This window comes from Simochromis diagramma, unplaced genomic scaffold (assembly GCF_900408965.1).
Source record: "Simochromis diagramma unplaced genomic scaffold, fSimDia1.1 OVJJ01000333.1, whole genome shotgun sequence".
NCBI classification, from domain to species: domain Eukaryota; kingdom Metazoa; phylum Chordata; class Actinopteri; order Cichliformes; family Cichlidae; genus Simochromis; species Simochromis diagramma.
Window position 1 is genome coordinate 547,304 of NW_024386765.1, and position 23,211 is coordinate 570,514.

A 23,211-nucleotide genomic window follows, 5' to 3' on the forward strand; every position below is an offset into this window, starting at 1 on the left:
TAACCATGTATAATATCCACACAACTTAAAAAGAGGTTATACACACACAATGCGGTAATATTATGTTGAAGCACAGTAGGTGTCACTCCGCGAGGCTCCCGCCTACGATGCCGTAATGCTCCGACAGTCCGTCGAGCGGTGCGGCTTCGTAGCGTAGCAAAGTCGTACTGAAACATTTTTTGGCAGATTTTTGAGCGCCGTGTACATAAATTCGGTTCGGTAATAACATTTTGGTGACACTGATGTAGGAGGGATGATGTTGATCGAGAACCTGGCCGTGTTTACTGGCCTGTGGCTGTTGTTGAGTGTAGCACTGATTGATGGTTAAGAGGATCACACATGCTTTTGGGGTCCTGACACTTTATCCCCTCTCACTTAGTGACAGCGGAGCTTAGTTAGCACACTGACTTTGGGTAGAAATAGCACACAAGGCTTAAATATGGGTAGTATTATGATGCAACACAAGCTGCTGTTGAACTTCAGATAGGTCTGTTACACAGTGTTACTCGGCAGTAAAGTTTATTATTATTTATACTTGAGGGAAGTAGGTCAGGCAAACAATAAAACAATAAAAAGCCACCATAACCTTCAAAGATGTGACCCAGGCCCTTTTTTAAGGCTTGTTCCTCACACCAAAGGTTAGCATGCAGACAATTATGGTTTTATGGACACAGGTCAGGTATCAGACTTAGCTGAATTAGCTGCTTTGACTGTTGAGTGTAATGAGTGTTTAATGTAAATATTATTCAGCTTTTCAAATAAAAACAATTATTCAAGGTTTTCCCATCAAAACAAACGATCCAAATTTATCTGAAAAGGATGGTAGTTATATATGCTCTGTTGTTGGGTTGGAAGTTGAATTCCCAGGTGCCTCCTCTGAATCCCATCGTGTTTGGCTTTTATGTATTTTTGGGGTATTTTACCTTAAAAGCCTCAAAGACATATTTTCAAAAATAAGTTTGAACACCAGATTTGACGTGTCGATGCCCAAATCTGGTCTCTGACTGTTCTTTCTGAGGTCCTGTCGTAAAGCGTGTCGCTTGATTTTGACATAACGACATTCAGTAAAAGCGTCCGTGGGTAAAGCTCGCTTTCTCGTTGCGACTTGTAAATGTATCGTAATGCAGCGGTCCCCAACCTTTTTTGGGCCACGGACCGGTTCAATGTCAGACAATATTTTCACGGATCGGCCTTTAACCTCCCAAGACCCGAACTCTTCCACGGCATGCATTTCTAATTTCTCTTTGATATTGGGGCATATTGGGGCCCGATGAATGTAAAAACAAAGAATTACCAGATTTTTATTTATTTTATTTTTTTACCTTATTTTTGTTTTTAAGAAAAATAAGAGCCACATATGAGGATATTCGTTTAAAATTTTGATAGAACTGTAGCAGGATAATGTCCTCGTAAGTAGGGATGGGTACCGGTATCCGGTGCCATGGCACCGGTTCTGTCATAAACAGTAGTAACCAGACTGAAAAGCAGCGCACATTTCGGTGCTTTATTTTTCCTGAGCTGTGATACACTTTGGATTCTAGCCAATCATTTTACGTTTCCGAGGATAGTAGGCGGGCCCAGGTACGTACGTTCTTTTAGAGCAGAGCTACAGATTAAAAATGCCCAAGGCGAAGCGGTCAAAGTCTGGCTGTACTTCACAGCAAAAGATGCAAACTCAGCAGCAACAAGTGCTTTAAGCTGATACTGTGATACTGTCAAAGGAGGTAACACCTCAAATCTGATGAAACACCTGGCGACGCATAGCGTTTTGTTAAAAGCTGAGAAATGCACCGTATTTGAAGCTTGCTGCGAGACCTCACACCGAGCACATCTACTGCGGGTGTGGTGCCTGTTATCGGACCCGGAGTTAGCAACATCCCCCAAAAACCCGAAGAGGAGAGTCCTGGCCCCTAGCCCTGCCAGTGTAGCAGAAATGATGAGGATGATGATGCAGCAGCAGCCGTTCTTCTCTGCATGAGTAGCTTAATGTTGTTCGTGTGTAATTTACGTTGAGTAGGCTAACCACGTTATTACATTAATGCATGTAAGGTGAACTAGCAAACATCATCATAGCTACATGCAGTTGTCGTCTTGTTTGATAGAGTGATACCATATATGCCCCATAGCTGCAGAAAAGGCTAACATTGTTATATTTTTACAAAAAAACAGCTGAACATGAGAGGTTTTTGGACAAAGTTTGTGTTCTCCATTCTTTAAGCACCGGTTTGAGCACCGTTTAAGCACCGGCACAGTTTCAAAAGTACCGGTTTGGTACTGGTATCGGATAAAACCTAAACGATACCCATCCCTACTTGTAAGTGAATATCAGGCCCTTGTAGAGCAAAAGGGCCTAGGAGGTTAAGGTGTGACGGATAAATACAACAAAATAAAATGATCCGACCGAGACAAAAACTGGGATTTAGTAAATATAATGTCTCAACTCTGTATATTTTTATATATTTTATTTATTGTTGACTCTATTTAATTTGTAAAATATGTGTATACACACACACACACACACACACACACACACACACACACACACACACACGTAGAAAAACATTTAGTATACACATCCAGAAATTTTTTTTGCATATACTATTATATATTGTACATATATTTATTAGTTTCAGATTTAGCCATTCGTATATTTTGCCTGTTTGTGTTATTGTATTTTGCACAACTCTGTTGCTTGTGAAGCTCGCACACAAGAATTTCACTCGCATGTGCTGTACCAATGTACCTGCACATGTGATGTGACAATAAAAGTGATTTGATTTGATATCAACTCACTGAATTCACTGTGTAATTGTGTAACTTTATTAGCAGTGTCCTCCTGAAATGCGCCAACAACATTGAGAGTAACATCCTCCTCTCTTCCCCTTAATGCTCTATGGTCGCTATGGTGACGTATAAATAGTTTTTTCAAAATAAGACACACAACTACAACATGGGGAAAGACGATAAAACCCTGAAAACCATAAATTTCACACCTGAGCCTCAACTCTCACGGCCCAGTACCGGTCCGTGGCCCGGGGGTTGGGGGCCGCTGTCGTAAAGAGAAAGAAGAACGGGACAAGTTTATTTTTTTAGATGTCAGGGATGAGGATAGCTAGCTTTATGGCGTGGATGATGGCTTCTGGCTTATCGCAGATTTAGTTTTTAATTCAACACTTCAAATAATCTTTTAAACTAAAATGAATTTTTAGCGTTGCTGAGAAATGTTTTGTCTTGAATAATATCGGATGAGCAGGTAAAGCTCTGAGTTATCAGCGTTCATACTGAAAGAGTGCATTTTAGCTTCTGGGTGTTTGTTGCTGCTCTTTTTGAGTTTTCCTCAGTTTGGCCGAGCGTTGCTGTTTGTGAAGCGCAGGGGCAGCTGTCAGACACAAACTCTAATGGCCTTTCCCAGAGGAAAATGTGGTTTTTGGGGTTAAAACTAGAGGCCGGTGGCTTCCTGGCTGTAATAAGAGCACGGTTATGTGTGTGCGCATTTGCTTCTTCACCAGGTGAATCTCTAAATGACTTAGAAGCTTTCCCTCATTTCAGCCAAAGGGCACAGCAGGCGGCAAGTGGAAGATATGCTCAGCGAAGCTAACAATGCTGCCGAGCCATTTTATGAAAACTTAAAAGCAAAAATGTTCCCCCACATGCTGACAAGTGTCTGTTTAAAGAAAAATAAACAGCTAAAATTCAAAATGTCAAAGTGTCCATTTAAGGGAGCGTCACGCTGTTATGTGCTTAGTTGTTTGGGTTCGGTTCAGCGTCCGTAGGAGGTAAATCTAAATAGCAGTTTGGCTTGTTAGAGTTTGGAGAAGTTAGATGAGGCGTTGGCAATGCTCCATAGAGCCAAACATGGGCTCATTACAGCAAAGCGAGGATGGACAAACAGCTGGATATATCTCCCTGTGCCTCTGTGTCTGCATCTCTCCGTTTCTCTCATTCATCCCCTCGTCTCTCCTCGGCCCTGCCGTATGTCTGAAGTGTCACGGTCTGCTGCTCCTCTCCGCTCCCCCTTTTTAAATGTATCATCGACTTCCACGTATCGCGCGTTTCTATCGAGTACAGTGGAAGACTCTGTGCGTGCGCGTGTGGTCTCGAGTTACCCCGGGGGCTCTAGTGTCCGTGGGTTTGAGTGATCTTCAGCCTCAGCCAGCTCATCTGCCATCCTGCTCCCATTAAACACAAACGTGCACTTATGTGTGCACGAACTAATCGGTGTTTTTGAACCTGTGAGCAGTGCTGAAAGAACAGAGGTGGGTGGAGTATCCAGAAATTGTACTCAAGTAAGAGTAGCATTACCTTAAAATATTATTACTCAAGTAAAAGTGAAAAGTAGTCTTCAAAAAAGTTACTCAAGTAAGAGTAACAAAGTACTTGGCAAAAAGACTACTCAAGTAGCGAGTAACTGTTTGAAATGTCCGATTTATTTTATAAATAAATGCTATCAGACAAACAAAAATAAATAAATATACAAATTTTAGTATTTTCAACAGGAATATGTGTAAAAACATCAACAAAATAAGGCACAACAATTCTAATTTTCAGATTTTCACAACATAAAGCTTTTTTCACCAATGCCTGCAGTAAATAATATAAATATATAAACAGTGCAAACAATCTCCACTGACAAGATATGCTGTAAACTTTATATTCATGTTTGCTCCAAATGGCACAGCAGCCTCAGAGAAAACAGAACGAGGCATCTTCATCATATGTTCATACAAGGCAGCTCAGTTTACCATAAGTTGTATGGGTGTGCATCTATTTCTGCATATTTAGCAAAAATGTGCCATTTCTTCACTCAGTGAGGTGATGGTTCAGCTTCAGCAGCAGTTTGCTCTCAAGGTTCTTGCTGTGAACACTCAGGTCGCATCAGAGCATCAGGCCGTATAGTGTGAGACCTGCATCGTGACCTATGAACTTCTAACCCCTGCGATTTGTACAGTTTGAGCAGGAGCTGAATAACGCGACTGAAAAAAATCGCAGTGTTTGCCCAGCTTAATGCAGACTGTTTAAACTAAACAAGCTGCTGTTCCACATAATAAACCCTGCCAGCCGCAGTATTGCCTCTGTTTTAACAGTTAAAGCAGTAGAGACGAGCTGTTTGCATGTGCGTGGAACTCTAGCGTCGTTAAATCGTGCAATCGTTACTACCCACCTCCGTGAAAGAATAAACACAAAGAGCCATGTTTACATGCTTAATAACTAAATTATTTATCACAAGTCCCACCTGTGTGAGCAGGTGAGCTACAAAATCCTGACACATGTATAACTGAAGCTTTCACAGCTTCCTGCCTGCGAATAGAACGATGGATTTTCAGTTGAGGGTTGCAGATTGATCTAAAAGGACTTTACCTGAAGCCTGCTGTGCACCTGAACAGGCATTATGAGTAAATGCACTTCTTCTTTCCCAGCGAGCGGCTGGATGTTAACAAACGACAATGACGAGGCAGCCAGCAACTGTGAGTGTTTCAACAAAATCAGACGCGTTGCTGTATCTGTTTCAATAATGTAGGACGGTCAAAAATCATTTGTAATTAGTTATGGATGTTTTGGTTCTAGCTCACATTGATTTAAAAAAAACAACAACAATATTTTTATTGTTAATGACTTTAGTCAGTCATGTTGCTATGCTAATGTGATCTATTTTTTTGCCTTCACCCAATGCATTTGGCTTAATTTCTTTCTGTGGTGCACATTTAAACTCAGACTTATCGTAAGGTCTGCGTCGTTTGGTGACCAGAAATAAAGGTTCACTTCCTTGAATTGTCATCTGAGGCCTCAGAAACGAGTCGGTCCTCACAGAGTCTGATGTGAACGTTTACAGTAGGCCAACGCTGTTTAGTCTGATTACCAGATGTACTGTATGCAGTTTTAGTGTTCCTGTTATCATCACACTGGCATGATGTCATACATTCACAGGAACATTAGGCTCTGATATATATGAGTTCATGTGCCCAGTTTCAAAGCTTTTCCTTATAGTCATGATATTGTGAAATAAGAGCACAAGACCAAAACATGTTAGCTGACTTGGAAAAATAAAACTAGTCTTAATTAACCTCCTAGGACGTGGCGTCCACATATGTGGGCATCACATTTTGGGTTGTCTAGACCAAAATACTAAACTTTGCTCTACAAGGGCCTGATATCCACTCACGAGGACGTTATACTGTCTCTGTTTCATCAAAATTTAAAACGAATATCCTCATACATTGCTCTCATTTTTCTTAGGAACAAAAATTGGGTAAAAAAAATAAAATCTGGTGATTCTTTGTTTTTACATTCATCGGGTCCCAATCAGCCCAAATATCAAAGAGAAATGAAAAATGCTGCTGTGGAAGAGTTCAGGTCTGAGGAGGTTAAGAAACATCCGTGTGTGCACGCCCAGGGTCATGATTGCAGGAAAAATTATGGCTGCTGTGGAAATGCACAGTTGTGGTCGGCCCCAGGAACGGAGCACCGTCGACTCCCATCTCGTCCGGCTGAGTCCCGTCGTGGAGAACGACACACCTGGGTGACATGAGCGACACTCCCACCTGTAAAATCGGACTGATTGTTGTCTTAAAGATGAGCTTCTGTGAGTTCTCTCTCTTCTTATATGTGGCAGTACACACACACACACACACACACACACACACACACACACACACACACACACACACACACACACACACACACACTGCCTGACTCCCTGAACTATTGACCCCAGGGCTGTAAAGGGCAGGGGTCACAAACCTTTGGAGCACGTGTGTCGAGCCCAGAGGAACAGGCGGACTGTGCTTGGCGTTAACCTCTGCGTGTGATCGTGACCTCAGCGTCCGTGTGGCTGCTGCGAGCTGCAGAGGACCGTTATCGCAGAGTCAGCACAATCAGAACATTAAATTGGCCCGATGCTTTTTTTTGCCCTGGATTATTAATAAAGAGGAGAGATGACACTTTTTTTCTTTTTCCTCACAGGTGAAATTTACTGTTGTAATTTACTAAAAGAAGTAATATGTGTGTTTGTGATTAATGCTGTCGGTCGAGGTGTCGAGGTGTAAATATACAGCATATAAATACATTTAGATTACAGGTGCAGATGTACTTGAGATTTTTTCACGTCTCCCTCGCTTTATCTGAAAATGGATTTAATCACATTTTCTTTCATCACATTTCCAACTAAGAAGAAGAATATACTGCTATTTGTCACACAGCTGTTTATTTTAGTTTTACTGATGTTATATGAGAACATTCAGCAGATTGCCTCGAGGTCAAATGTTTTTGGTCGACAGTAATGATTCTGGGTTTTGAGAAGTGTATCTGGATGGTGCTCTGTCTCTGTGTCTGACTGCATTAGTGCCACACCGGTTTGTTTCCTTAATAATGGTGAGGCAGTATGCCGTCAAGCTGCTGTAAATCTGAAGGAAATCTCTTCATATGTGGAACCGAAGAGGGCTGAAGGATAAACTGAGTAGAATTTGGTGGGTAAAGGTCACTTTGGTCTAGTCGAGCACATTCAAGCAATTTCCAACAAACATACATATAAACATATGAAAGGGCTGTGCTATGAATAAAGACACAGCAGCTTTTTAAATTGTTGGAAAACCAAAAAGTTGAAGGAAAATTCTGTGATTGTTAATTAGCACATCCTTCAGCAACAGTCTAGCCACTTGAAATAGAGCAGATTAAATCGTTTGATTGGTTATTTATGGTTGGTTTACACAGCTTGTGTATGCATGCGCAGCTGTATATATCCACACGTGTGTGTGTGTGTGTGTGTGTGTGTGTGTGGGTGAATTGTGTTGCTGACTTGAGTCACCATTAGGGCTGGGTATCGTCACCGATTTCTAGAATCGATTCGATCCACGATTCGATTCGATTTGAATCTGGTAAATTTTGACAGTCAGAAATATTATAATTCAGATCAGTAGGTTTACATATTTTTGTATCTATAAAAGGAAGCTGAGACTCGCAAGACTTTATCAAAGGTGTGAGCATCACAGCAGAGGCCTTTGTGTCAAAGTAGCTGAAGATAAAACAGAAAAACCTGGCCTGGGATTTTATAAAAATATTCTGCAGTAGATCAAAAACAAAAGAAAACCATTAATCAACTTATGAACGTTACCTCTGACGTTACAGCGGTTTTATTAGAGACACGGTGTTTTGCATTTTGCATAATTTTAAAAAGTTTACATTTGTTCAGAAGCCTGTTGAACAGCAGAAATTAGGTTTTCCTTTCGGAAGTATGTAAAGCGAAAAAAAAAAACCAAACAGCGGCCGACAGCGCTGTGAACAACGGTAGACTTGTGCGTAACAAGCAAGCGAATAATGCAGAAAACAGATTTTTAGACGGGAAACTGTTCTTGAAGGGAGAGAGAGAGAGAGAGAGAGAGAGCTGTGCATGAAGTGAGATTTTATCCTGGTGGAAGCAAAACAGTAGAAGTCAGAGTGAATCCATGACGATGTTTATGTGAAGCGTAGTTTGGATCTTCTTTTGCTGCTGGTTCGGTCAATATTGTTTGGAGAGAGATAAAACCTGCAGCTTCAGCATCACCACAAAAAGGGCGTAAACACAAAGCGCGACCTGCCGAAACATCAGAATCAGCGAGCTGTCGGCTTTCAGCCCCGACCGTGTCCGTGCCGTCAGCTGAGAAAGGCGACATCTCACTGATTCTGATCCGCGGCTCCGCGCTGTGTTTACGTCTTTGTGCAGAATCCGTGTTCCTGCTCTCATCTACTGTCTTAGCTGTTTGGTGGTTGTTGAAATTTTGTGAGATGTCACCAGAGATTCTGGCATTTCGGGCAAAATAAATTTATATTAAAAAATTGATTCAGGATTTTAATGAATCGATTTCACGTTATCCAAGCCAGAATCGATTTTAATCGATAAATCGATTATAAAAACCCAGCCCTAGTCACCATCTACTGGAACCAAATTCCTTGTATGTGTCTGTGCACATACATGGCCAATAAACACGATTCTGATTTTCCATTTGGCTCGTGGTACAGCCATCTGAAGTTGGAATTTTCAGCTGGAATTCTCCCTCAAGTCGGACTTCCAACGTAGCGAGTCGAAGCGGTTCACTGCTGCATTGCTAACGATCTAACATAGCGACAGTGAACCGTAGTGAAACTGTAACATGGGTCTGCTGCTGTTGTCTATTTGTGACTCACACACACAGAGCAGGTTTGTCCATGACTGTGCTGCATGCGTGCTGTGGCTGCTGATGCATGAATGGTTCTTCTTTGCTAAGGAGCCAAACAAATCCCATTTTTCCAAGTTTCCAGCTTTACTGCTGGAACGCGCTCAGCTCAGGAGTGAGTTCACTCCGGGGTCCTGCATCTGAATCAAACATCAGATAACTTTGAACGTTTGGCTCATTATTCCCACAGACCTGCGTGCTAACGTGGCGATGTATAACACAGTGCAGTACTTCCTGTACGAAGCACCTTGCAGCAGCTGTTGGTGTGATTTGGCCGTATAGAAATGAACCTGATTCAAACTTGGACAAACAAACATATCAAATCTGTTCTTCGCGGTGCTTCAGGAGTTGACAGCCCTCTGTGTTTTACTTGAGGTGAAGTTGCAGTGGAGTCGTAGTAAGCCCCACTGAAGGACGACAAGCGTGTTCTGGCCTGGAGATCTGCAGATGGCCCCGCCCCTCCCTGAGCCCGGTTCTTCCTGTTAAAAGGGAGTTTTTCCTTCCCACTGTTGCTTGCTCAAAGGGTTGTTGTTGGATTGTTGGGTTTTCTCTGTGTGTATTGTACAGTTTCTAACCTGCAGTCTAAAGCACCTGCAGGCAACTGCTGTTGTGCTAAAGAAGTAAAACTGAGCTTTGAGACAAAGCGACTGAAGCGACCACCAATGAGAGCACAGCACTGGTTGACATACTGGAGAGCAGATGATACCTCACAGGGTTACTTAGACAACTGGAGCGTCAGTGAAGTCTGTCCATCAGAACTCGATGAAGAGACATTTCATCATTTTCTGATTTTCCTCCTCTTCAGTCAGCTGGACTCAAACATTGAGAATACTTCTGCGCTTCAGTCTTTTGATGGCGAGTGCCTTCATTTAGCATGCTCTCTCTGTCTCTCACACACACACACACACACACACACACACACACACACACACACACACACACACACACACACACACACACACACACACACACACACACACACACCCAGAGACGTGTGAGCGCTCTACTTCCTGCTTTTACCTGAAGCTTCTCCACATAGCTGTACACCTGCTCTGCTTTTGCCTGACGCTGGCGCTCAGACCTGCAGGCCGGCCGTCTTCATTGCAGTTAATGTCCCTTTAAAAGTCCTCACACGCCACCTTCGTTCCAAACAGGAGTTATTTTTGCATCGTGAGAAGATATTCACCTTTTTGTTGCTGTTCGTTGCCTTGTTTACCTTCTCTTTGTACTTTCTATACCACCTGTTTCACTAGCATCAGAGTGCGTGCACGTGTTTTAGCCAATCAGAAGGGAGAAGCTACAGTGCCAGCGTGGTATTACCATGAATTCTCTGTTTAGCTTCATTTCATGAGTAGATCAGAGTAGTAAGAATTTATCAATATTTGTGCAAATTTGTTGGAACAATATTATCATCAGGAATATTCCTCCTGAATTAGGTCCTACTACGTTTACATTTTATTCGTACATTTTGAAGCCAAATGTAACTCTTGGCTCGCAGACAAAGCTAGCGCACACTACTCATTCACATAAATGATGTGAGCACAAATTCAGACGCACACACACACTCTGCACAAACACACACAGTGCATCTGTGGCTTTAGGCGAGCCTTCTAGGCAGGATTTTGCTATTGACCTTGACCAACGCGTGAGAGGAGCTGGGAATGCTGTGTGTTTCCAGAGAAGAGCTACGGGCGTGTGTGTGTGCACACGTATGTGTGTGTAATTATTCTTATGAGGGCTACAGATGAATATGGTGGTAGAGGAAAACCCAGGAGATGAGGGGATGGCGCACACACACAGACACACACACACTTGATGGGATCTGTCCATCCTTTTTTTCTGCGAGGCTGGAGCAGGGCCTACTTACACTGACTCTCATGTGGGTTAAATATGTGTGTGTTATTGTGCCTCATATATGCATCTGTTTGTCTGTGTGTGTGTCTGTGTGTGTGCACGCAGCATTGTGTCGGTATGCCATTACTGAATCTCATTTGCTACGTTCCTCTTTGTTGCTGTTGAATCTACAGGGTAATGGATTTATTAAGTTTGTCTGGCAATACTGTGTGTGTGTGTGTGTGTGTGTGTGTGTGTGTGTGTGTGTGTGTGAGAGAGAGAGACATACATATTGTCTTTGTGTGTTTCTTCATCTGTGGATGTGTACTTTGCATTGATGTTGGTTTTGTGTGTACCGATGAGTGTGTGTGGGTGAATGTGTGCGTTTGCTTGGCTCCCTGTGTTGTGCTGTTAGTGTGTGTGTGTGTGTGTGTGTGTGTGTGTGTGTGTGTGTGTGTGTGTGTGTCCCAGGTTCTGCCGTCCGCTGAGATCAGATGAAAGGAAGGAGGCCTGTGATGGATCCACTCGTCTGAACGAGGGAATTCGACCTCCCCTTCTCTCTCTCTCCCCTTCTTTGTGACTCTACCTCGCTCACCCAGCCATGTTTCCATGTCACTCTCCCCCAGTCTCTCTCTCTCCGTCTCCCCCCTTCATTCTCTTTCTCTCTGAGCATGTGACCCACTTTTACCACCCACGTCTCTCTCTCCCTCTCCCCGAGTCCCGTTAGGAGACGGTCTTCTGAGAACCAACCAGGGGACGGAGAGAGAGAGAAAAGAGCAGCAGAGCTGTGTGTGTGTCGCTCGTCCATACAGTATGTCATCACCCCCGTGATTGGGTGCCTAATGTGTTGGCAGCCTCCACATCAGAGCGAATAAGTGTTTGTAAATGGGCTCTGTCTCAGAGCGGCGGGTGAAGGCGTGGTCGAGGTACGCTGGCAGCGCCGACTCGGTCTTTGAGCCGCTGTCAGGCTAGCGCGGGGAAAGTGCGAGCTCCTTTTTGTCAGAGGCCCTGTGGGTGGTTATTCAGCACGAGTGGGGCTGCCTCGCTCGTTGTTTGTGTTTTTTGTGCTCCTGCCTTTGGTTCGGTCCCTCGCTGTGCGTGCTCACTTGATTGGTCATAACTGTATCAGAAAGCTTTTTTTCTTCTCACTTTAACATGGGAATGTGTCACTGGCAGTGGAAACATAATGACATGTTATACATGAATACAAATGCACAGCACAGGGTCCTGGCTCCTTCACACACCGACAGTGTGTGTTCAGTAATGCTTCTCTAAACGTGAGGTCCGTGTATTGAATCTGAATATTTTCTGTTGTCACGTCTTTCAACGAGAACGTTCCACCTCGAGAGTTCAGCCACGTTAGATTTGTTTTTAAACGAAGCCTAATTAACATTTCCAGCCTGTAGCAGAAACACACATAAGCAGCATAAAGTTTGAGATGTTCATAAATATACCTGAGTCGCTTAACCCTTTAAAACCGGTCGGAGCAGCACGCTCAGTTTCGTGTAACTATTTTTAAAACCCCGTAGAACTGGAACCGCGTAAGCTAGTGCAATATTTTTTTTTGCATATGAAACCGGAGGAGTTGTACTTGCATCTTATGCCATCAGCTTGTCCTCGGTCACAGGTTCCTTCCACATATAGCTTTGCAAATATTGCATAAAAAGCACTTGCAGGAACAAAAACATAATATTCCAGAAACATGCTTTGCCGATCCGATCAGCTGTTCGTAACACTTCCTACATTGAAACAGACGTCAGCGCGAACTATCGCATGTCCGCCATTACCTGCCTGAAACCAGAAGTGACGTCATTTTCGCGGAAAATGTAGTTTTTTACTTGTAGGCCTTAAAAGCCTATACTGGTGTTTTTATAAGTCATGTTTGACTTTTCTGAATAGTTGCTGGGATGCTTAGAACTCAAATTGCACTGCTGGAAATAGTTTATTTTGATGCACATGCTGTTTTCTCTGCAAATTTGCATCATAGGATTGTTTTTCGTTTTTCCTGCAGTGTATATAAAAATTGGTGTATCTCCAAAATAAAACTATGAAGACACTCAAAATAAATTTCCTGTTGGTGTAAACTATTTTTTGCAACTTTTTTGTATTTACATTTTTGAGGGATAAACCTCTTAAATTTCTCAAAGTAGAAATATATGTAAAAAAAACAAACTATTTTCAATTTTTTTTGTAGTTTATTGCACTTTTTTTGCAATTTATGTAATTACTATGCACTTAATGCAGACACATTATTAAAATCTGGGCTGTAATGGTTGTATTGATGTATAGCAACTTGAAATGCTCCCACAAATGGCTCCACAGCATGTAAACATATAAAGTAAGCTCTGGCGGCCTTGGTTCTATGGTAGGTCTTAAAGGGTTAATGAACACCTGTAGCCCTCTCCGTACACTGCCCCGCTGGTGTCTGTGCACTTGTACAGGGATGTAATTAAGCTCCCTTTTACACACACTTAAAAAAACAATGGCTGACTTAAAGCAGTCCTGCCTGTCTGCTTCCCGTTGTACCTTTCTAGTAAACAACAGTGACGAGAGATGAAAGGCTTTTTTAAATAAACGGTAGCGTCCTTGCTCTTCAGTGCAGGGTCACACATCTTCTTTCACAGCCTCGGGTTTATCATTCAGGCCTGTAGATGGTTACACATTTGTCATTTCTGCACCAATGTGCACGTTTTCTATATTTTAAGTGTAACACAGTTAAAAACAAGAATTCCTAATCCTTCGATAAAGTGTACTCCCACACCAACATCAGGAACTGTCCTACATTTATCTCCCTCTCGCCTCCCTGTCCTCCATCATTTGCCCGTGCAGGTCATGAGGGGATAGGGTCTCATTTGGTTTTCTGATAATGGATATGATCTGATAACTCCCATCGAGCCAAAAGCCAGCAAAATTGTCAGTCTTCTGTGGCCTAATTACCCGCTGCGATGGCCAGCAGCTTTCTAAGACAGCGAGACTCTTCTTAGGAACCACCGTACACCCCGGTCACCATTGGACTAATGCATAAAAGCAAATTAGTAGCTCGATGTCAAACGAGGCCCTGATTGGCTCTCTTTTATGCCTGTGCACATAAAGTATCTGGGCTCCTGTTTGTCATCGGCCTGATCACTAGGAAACACGGCGACCTCCCATCCAAACATCGTATTTGAAGTTTTCACACATAGGAAAAAGAAAAAGGTGAACACGTGGAACACCTGGATCTGTTCTTGCTCCAGTTTGTTGTGGGAGCGGCAGGAACAGATGTGCTTTGAGGTTTAGCCGGCTTAGCGTGCCGAACACTTGACCTGCTATTCTTCTTCTTCTTTCTTACAGATTGTAGGAGTCTTTATATTGCTGCCTCGTACTGCAGCTGTTACTGTATAAACGGGTATAAATGACTCGCGCTCCACACCCTTTACATACTCACTGTGTATGTACCTGACAAAGAAGCTCAGGTAAAGGCATCTTTCCTATGTGTTAGGACATTAGTATTCACAATGTGTTGCCTTCCTGCCTGCTGCCCGCCACTCATTCCCCAGACAGCGAATCAGCCGGCGTTGATTAATTTCAGCCTATTAGCACCCCTCGTTCCCCTCCCCCAGCTCCGCCCAGGTTAAATCCCCGTGCACACCCACATGCACGCTTGCAGGCAGGGGGTGCTGCTGGGTGAGCAATGGCAGAGAGGTTGCCAGGGAGCCAGTTGTTGTCAGAATGATATTAATGAGTGCACCGCTCTGGCCCTGTGTGTGTCTGTGTGTGTGTTTACGTGCCTTTAATTTGGGTGTTGTTGTGCCCAGTAAAGGCAGGTCGAGTATGTGTGTTCTTATCGAGAGAGGTTTGTGTTTGCTGAGGGTGTGTGGGTGTTCAAACACGCTAACATATGTCCATACATGCTCGTAAAGCCTGTTTGTGTGTGTGTGTCTGTAGCTGTGTGCGATATCCAGCAATGCCATGGCCTGAGGGACGAGGGCTTATGTGTGTGTGTGTGTGTGTGTGTGTGTGTGTGTGTGTGTGCACGCGCTCTGTGGAGGCCTGTCCTAGTTTCCTTCCCCTCACCAGGGAGCTGGAGGATCCAAGGACTGACGCACATCACCTGACAGCCGCCCCACTGCTCCACGGCCCTGCACTGTGGGTGTGTGTGTGTGAAGGAGATGGAGTGTCTGGATGTGTGTATGTGTCAGATGATTGTGTGTGTGATAGAAAGAGATGTGAAAATGTGTTAGGAAATCCATCAGTTTGAGCGTCATGGTACGTCTGTTAGTGTGTGTCTTTGTCTGTGTGCATGCAGACGGTGAGAGAGATGGAGAGAGTGAATTTTGGTGTAGTGATCCCTTGAGGTGTGTGCGTGTGTGCGTGTGTGTGTGTGTGTGTGTGCGCGCGCGCGCCTTTGGGGTAGAGTTTAGAAAATGGTGTCAGATGAAGCTTGGAGACAACAGAGCTAAATGTGGTCCACTTGACCTTCGTATGGACTGTGTGTATATGATGTAAACACACTGGACCTGCCTCACATGTTCGCAGTATCGTAGTCTTTGTACCATCGATGTGTCCACGGGCCTGGTGCTCACACGTGATGCTTTTCTCAAGAAGAATTTGCAGCATTTCCACAGACACAGACGAACATTTGGAGATTAGTTTTTGTGCTGCAAAGTTGGAGCTTAAAAACTTAAAAATGTTTCACCAGGATGTCTGCACGAAACATTTTCTACTCTCTTCATCACTTATTCTCTTCTTATATTTCAGTGGTTTCAATGGTTCTGTGAAAGTTCATATTATGTTTAATACTGGATATTAAACCTCCTGCAGATGAAGCGACTCCACTCCTCCGTCTCAGACTGCATCTGCTGGTAGATCTTTGTTTTGCTTTGATGACCTGCTGAGAGCTGCAGGTCTCGGATATCTTGCCAAAAAATCGTGTTGCATAACATAAATGTGAAGAAATCAGGCCTTTAGCTATCGTCCTGTTATCCTGTGAATGAAATTCATGTATCTGCATCTGTTCTTGTGGTGAGCAGAACAGGTTCACCTGGTACACCTTACATTTTTAGCACCACCCTGGGTCAGGCCACCTTTAGAAATGCTCTGCAGTGATTGGATGTGTTAGTGATGGGCAGGGCACTAGTGTGTGAGTGCTGTCTGTGAGGAATCATCTGAGTGTGAAGTAGAGCAGGGCGATATGACCCAAAATATTTTTCACGATATGTATTTGAAAATTTGCGATAACGATATAACTGACGATATAATTGATGCGAGACACAATGCAACTCCACAACTTTACTAGCGCAAAAAACCATCCATTTATTTTCACTTAAACAAGCAGCTGTTTTTTTTATGTGCATTAAAGCTATATAAACATTAACAGTGCAAATGCAAATTCCTTGCTGAAGGTTTAACCAAAAGGCATTTCCAGTAGAAATGTGCTGACATATCCTGAGCATAACCATGTATAATATCCACTGAAGGTAAAAAGAGGAGCTTTGCAACATTAAACTGCAGTGTGCCAAATAAAAAAAGTCAAATACGTATTTTTCGGACCATAAGCTGCTCGGGAGTATAAGACACATTAAGCGAAACAGAGCAGTCAGATAAATCAAACTTTATTCAACTCATTCTTCTTGCTTCCTCCACTTCAATATTATTGAATATTGATTCGTGAATGCTGTATTCTATCACAGCTGCTCTATTCCCATGTTGTTGCAGTATATTAATGACTAACCTCGTATTGTGGATGGATTATCTCAGTCGTTCTCCTGACTGAAGTTTGGTCCGTTTACAGCATCCTGCCATGTGATTGCATTTGTCTCTAACCATCAGGAACCCTCACGTTAACTTTTATCGAGTGGAAAAAAGTTAGCGTTCATCCTCCAGCGTCACTGTGTTTATGTTATGCTAACATAGCTGTGTAGCTAGCGATCACGTAGCACATCATTATATAGCAGCTAGCCCAACTTCAGTAACCCTACAAACGTCACTGCTGTTTAGTTTTCTGTCTTCATTTATGTTGGAAGTGATAGCAGAGCTGTACGTTTGAATGCTTCAGAAATCTCTCAGTCAGAACATGCTATATCATGTTTAGGTAACTAGCAAAACTAGCGAGCTAACTTCCTGCTAACTTCTAACGCTGTTAAATGTAATAAATCCTGTTTTCATGGATGCCTGGATGTTAAACTTAATTGTTACACCTGGTAAAGCAGCAACGCTGATCATTTTATTAAAGATGAAAGAATTTAGACAGTTTGTAACTCTGTGATGCTGTAGTGTTTGTTGACTTTGGGACCTGAAGGGGACGGAGTTTAGGACCCAGATTACTCCCAGATTTACGAGCACCTTAGTCCGACAAATACGGCAATAACGACGGCTGCTTGCATGTTCGACAAAAAAATTTGCTTTGGTGGGTATCTGACGGACGAAAGCTAAACCAGTGTCACACCACTGAAGTGGCACCATTTTTACAAACCAATTCTGGTTCATCCGGTTTCCCCCTTCCCATTCTCCATTTCCGCCATGTTTTTTCGGCCATGTGCGTATGAAAACAAAGGCACTGCACATGCGTGTTTTACCCATATTCTATCGTGATATTTTATTTTCTTATCATTGCCTAACACCATAAGAAAATAAATACCGCCATATCATATGTGAACGGTATGATATGGCGTGTGTGAATAAAACCAGAAAGATGGCGATCAACTCCAGAAGGAAGAGGATGGCGACACGACCCATGTCTGTCCTCAGACAGGAAGGTGATGTCGTGTCTGGGCCCAATGCTTGGATGTGCCCATCGAGAACTGAGAGACCAAAAAGGAACGAACAAGCTCTGATTTTTGAGGAAGCTGAGATCCTTCAGTGAGTTCTGCAAAATGTTGACAGGTTTTCTGTCACTGAGTTGTGGAAACTACGATGTACTCTGCTGTGATGTGCTGGGGAAGCAGCTTTGGAGCTGGTGACACCAGCCGATACTTGGCATGAGCCATCAAGATTTCATTATATGTTTATATTATCCACTACTAAGAAACAATTAAAGGAACACTTTGAAAACACATCAGATGTCAGATCTGCTGATCTCTGTGCTGATATGGATGGTGTTAGAAACTGGAGCACACAGCGTCACTTACAGGAAAACGATCGACCTTCTGCACAAAGGGCTGAATTCAAAGGAACCCCCAAATCAACGTAAAGTAACGCAGCATAATGTTGCACCTGAACATGGTCCTCAGTAGTTCGTACGGCCCCGTGTGCTTCTTTGTGTGCCGATGTTGGGCCATGCTCCTGACGAGACCATGGATCTGACATCGAAGCATCATTCCCAGAGGGGATCTACTGGACTTGGGTCAGGCGAACACCGGGGCCAGTCGGCGTTATCAGGAACTGACCGCACTGTCTCGCCACATGAGGCCGGCGTTGTTGTGCACTCGGAGGAACCAGCAGCCACTGCACCAACGTAATGTTTGACAGTAGTTTAGGGATTTCATCCTGATACTTGACAGTAATCAGTAGTGAGTATGCTCAGTGCCGCCCCTACACCGTCACTGACCACATGCTGAACGATGTTACGGGCATCCCCCACGCCTTATCAAGACCCATGTTTGCCACATGTGCTGGTGGCGGACCTGCCTGTTCTGGTATTATGGCAGCCAGGCTCCATGGTGCTGCACAGTGAACACAGGGCTCACTAGAGGATTTTGGGCTCATGAAGTCTTCTTTCTGATTGGTTGGTCAGAGACATTCACACCTGCTAGAAGTCCTTCTGTCAGGCTCTGGCAGTTCCTCCTGCTGTTCCTCCTTGGACAGAGGAGCAGATGCCCACTCTACTGATGGATGTTCTACAGTAACTGCCTTTCTCCTGGACTTTCCTCCATGCTCTCGAGACTGTGCCGGGAGATACAGCAAACCTTCTGCCAGTGGCATGTATGACTGAGCCATCTTGGAGCAGTTGGACAACATTTGCAGTCTTTGGAGGGTCCAGGTATCATGATACCAGCAGTGACCCTGACTCCTGTAAGAGCAGTCAGAGAAGATGATGAGGGGTAAAAGTGACGTCACTGTAAAACCTCTTTGGAGGTTCCCCACCAACATCCTAGAAGTTTTTTGATGCTGAACTCTGCTTAAAATGTATTCCTTTGACTTTTGTTTTTCAGCAGTACATTAAATATAATCTGTACAGACTTCCTGTTAAAGATGATTGTTTGAATCAAGCAGAGTATGTGGTTATCAGCGCACCAAACGACTCGTTCACAGCTGAAAGTTTTTCAAAACAATTTTCAACAACCAGCAAAGTCAAAGTCATTTAGAAGTTTCTACCATCTGCTTCTTTACAACTTTGATGGCGTCTATTTTTAGAAGGTGAAGGGTCACGTTTGACGATTCGTGAAATATCCATAATCACATATTCTAAATCTCGGGTGACCGCTTCAGTCCATATGAGAGGCTGATAGCATATTCATACTCAGGTCTACAGGCCTGTGTGCTTTATTAGAAAAAACTGTCATGAATATCTTATAGGCTCCTAATGCTGTGTGATACGTTAGGATCTGGACACATTAAAGTTTTAAAGGCACATTAGATTGGCAATGACAGAAGGATTAGGAGAACGGCGTGGGGGCGTGGCTGTAAAAGAAGAAGAAAGTGAGTTAAAAACATTACAGCGGTAGTTTATATTTGTGGCTTTATTTAGTGAACGATGTCACATTTCCTGCTTGAGCTGGCAGGTCGAGCAAGGACCGCGAAGAAGGAAGCAAGGCGCGATTCAGAAGACCGCAAGTTTGTGGGAGACGCTTCTCGCTCACGTCGCGTGCTCTATGCTGCGTGCTCTATGCTGCGTGCTCTATGCTGCGCGCTCTATGCTGCGCGCTCTATGCTGCGCGCTCCTTTTCAATAATATATTATCTCTGATCTTCAGTGCTGTTGGCTGGAGGCTTTCTCCCTTCTAATATTGCTGAATTGCAATAGAGTACTTTTAGTTAGTCCCTGTTCTTCCTCTTTAGTTGATACTGCTGACCTATGAGGTCTACCTCCCACCTGAAACGGCCCTTGTGTGTGTGCTGCTCGGTGCTGCGTCCGTGTCAGTGTTTCACATATGAGAGGTCATGACCCTGCAGCCTGGAGTACACTTGTCTTCATCTGATTACATATTAACAGCCTGGACACACGGGCGTGGTCGTTGTGGGCGACGGGTCCTTTGACCCTCGGTAAAAAGCGACGCGTTCTCCCAGCGGACACCCCCCCCCCCTTCATTAATACAGACACCCACTGTCTGTCTGTATTTGCCTGTCAGCCCAGCAGTGTCAGGTGTTTCTGTGTCGTCCTCAGGTAAACGGCTCCAGGAGTGGGTGTGTGTGATTCTGTGCCTCTTTCTTTTCATCATCAACTTCTCTTTCCTCCTCCTGCACTTCTCCACTGTTCACATCTACAAGATCGTCCTCGGCATCGGTAAGCTGACACTCACACGAAGTCACTAAACTGTGATGGCTGGGATTTTGTATGTAAATGCTAATAATCATTTTCATGAGTTCATGTACACCTCTAATCAAGTTTTTGTAATTCTCTGTCCACGCCCGCATTTATGTAACAGTCCTCGGAATAGTGACGGCAGATTTTGCATCGGGGATTGTGCACTGGGGAGCAGATACCTGGGGGTCGGTGGACATCCCTGTTATTGGGAAGGTACACACACACACACACACACACACACACACACACACACACACACACACACACACACACACACACACACACACACACACAGGCAGGCGGGCTGTATCAAACGACTTTGAATAATTTCACATCAAATCAAGTTCATTTTCCTGCCGACCGAACTCTGAATCAGGTGTGCAGCAGTCTCACTAGTGTCGGTTCTTCTTTGCCTCTGTCAGACAGGCGGGTCGCTGACCAGCTGGTAACCACTGGTCACCAGGAAAGTGTGTAATCGCTGACTAGTTGTTGCTGGCTGTCTCTCTGAAATCAATTGGTAAAGCTCCATTTCTGCAGGCCTACAGGCTGGTCAGAGAGACTGGTTGCACTGGAAAGCTCCTGGTCATTGATTTGGTTTGTCTGCAGACATTTACAACCAACTCCCCAAACGTCTGAGACCCTTTTAAACCCCTCGTAGTTCAACCCAAGCAATCACTGCCACGGTTTTGATACAGCAGCTGCTTTGTCACCAACTTTGGCTTCTTAAGTTTCTTCAGTCAAGGTAAGTTTAGCAAATCACATGGTTCATTCGATTGCTTCTGAGTGTTATGCAAACATTTCCCCTTCATCATTCTTTTTTCCCTCAACATAGAAGGACAAAGTCAAACTGTTCATCTTACAGCCGACCGTTTACTTTTTCCAAGCTTGGTTGTTAAATCTCGTCCTCTTATTTTGAGCTCCACACTTTAAACAGAGATGGAAGATTAATGTCTGCTCTTCAAAAGAAATACAAGTCATATTTCCCAAACACCAAAATATTCTAGTAGTAGCAGCAGCAGCATTACTAGTAGTGACATATATTTTTGTATCTTTAGTGACCTTTCAGAACACAAAGGTCAAATGGCCCAGTGTCAGGTTATTTGGGCCCACTGTCAGAAATACCTGTAGCAGCGCCACCTGTGCACACTTTTGGAAACAAGTTTTGGCATTTTTAATATTTATTTTTTCATTAATCGAGAAGTACCACACCATCTGTTACAGTTCTTATCAGTGGACAGTCCACCTAGCTCTGTCCTTCGCCTGTTCCCCCACTGGCTGACTCACTGCTGTGAGTCCACAGTCTCATCGTGCTTCTTGTACAGTCGGGGTGACTGCAGGCGGGGTGACTGCAGGCGGGGTGACTGCAGGCGGGGTGACTGCAGGCGGGGTGACTGCAGGCGGGGGACTGCAGTGCTTTTCCTGCATTTTAAATGCACTCTGAGCTGGAAGGCCACTGCAGCTGATACCTGCAGCAGGTGGAGAATGGGTTCATGTCCTGCTGACTGAACTGGAGCGTCTGTGGGATGAGAGCGGCACTGACGAGGCAGCTGATGTCATTTTCATTTATTTTATTTGTTTGTCAGAAAGCGCCTGGTATTTGAAATGAGTGCAGAAGAGCACCTTTATAAATGATAGTATTTTAAAAAAGCCCTTTTTAAAAACACGTCCATCCTCAGATCCATTATTTTTGCATCGTTCTTGCTTTGGTACAGTTTTCCTGAATATTCCCAGCGAGCCAGATGGGACGGGTTTCTTTGGTTTTTGGTTTTTACAGTTGGAGGTTTTGTCAAAAGTTGGTGTCTTCGCTTTCCTGGGACTGCATCACCGTGGTAGCAGTCGTCCCTCGTCCCCACAGCTTTGCACTTCCATAGTGACCTGAAGCTAAATGTCAGTGTAACACAAAGCGATTTCCCTGTAGGCAGTAATGTCCACTGCACTCACACACGCGCACACACGGGGTCACATGTGAACAGTCTCACCTTGAATATTGACGACCTTTCAGCGCACAGTGCACATACAGTATGCACATATTTATGTGGCTGCGTTACAGTAATCCACACACTCCTCTCAGCCAATTAGAGTAAAGGTTATCCTCATTTCATCCAATTAAAATCAGTATGATCCGGTGCAGCATGCAGATTGGTTCATGTGAACTTTGATTAATGGCGTGTGAATTTAGTGAGTGGAAGTGTGGGAGCGTTTCATCTACTGCTCCTTGTATTTATGAATTATTCATATATAAATAACGTGTGAAAAATGGAAGCTGATGTGTGAAGCATCCCTGTAAGAACCGTAGGCATTAATCACACTGTCCCACATGTTATCACTACATCATTAATAATAATTTGATATTGTTCACTCTTTGATTGCAGTTCACACCATTTGTTACTTTGACTGCAAAACTGCAAACACATGGAAACATTTGTTTTATTTACAAATACTTATTATCATAGTTAAATATAATAATAATAATAATAATAATAATAATAATAATGGATTGGATTTATATAGCGCTTTTCAAGGCACCCAAAGCGCTTTACAATGCCACTATTCATTCACTCTCACATTCACACACTGGTGGAGGCAGCTACAGTTGTAGCTACAGCTGCCCTATATGACTATATGACCGCAAACACCAGAATCACCTTAACACCTGTAATGCAATTTGTAGTATTTTTGTAGTACAAGACAGTATTTGCTGTACTAATGTGATTTAAACAACATTATATAAACACGTCTACAGCGTGATGCA

At 43.6% G+C, this 23,211-nt stretch overlaps 1 protein-coding gene across 1 annotated transcript in view; it reads left to right on the forward strand.

Annotated features, from left to right (window-relative positions):
- The window catches only part of si:ch211-212o1.2 (uncharacterized protein LOC492735 homolog), a 45,725-nt gene that overhangs the window by 6,801 nt on the left and 15,713 nt on the right, over positions 1 to 23,211 (forward strand). Inside the window, exons 2-3 of the mRNA XM_040034856.1 lie at positions 20,319 to 20,438; positions 20,581 to 20,672. Of these exons, the coding sequence (XP_039890790.1) occupies positions 20,319 to 20,438; positions 20,581 to 20,672 (212 nt within the window). The remainder of the gene's footprint in view (positions 1 to 20,318; positions 20,439 to 20,580; positions 20,673 to 23,211) is intronic.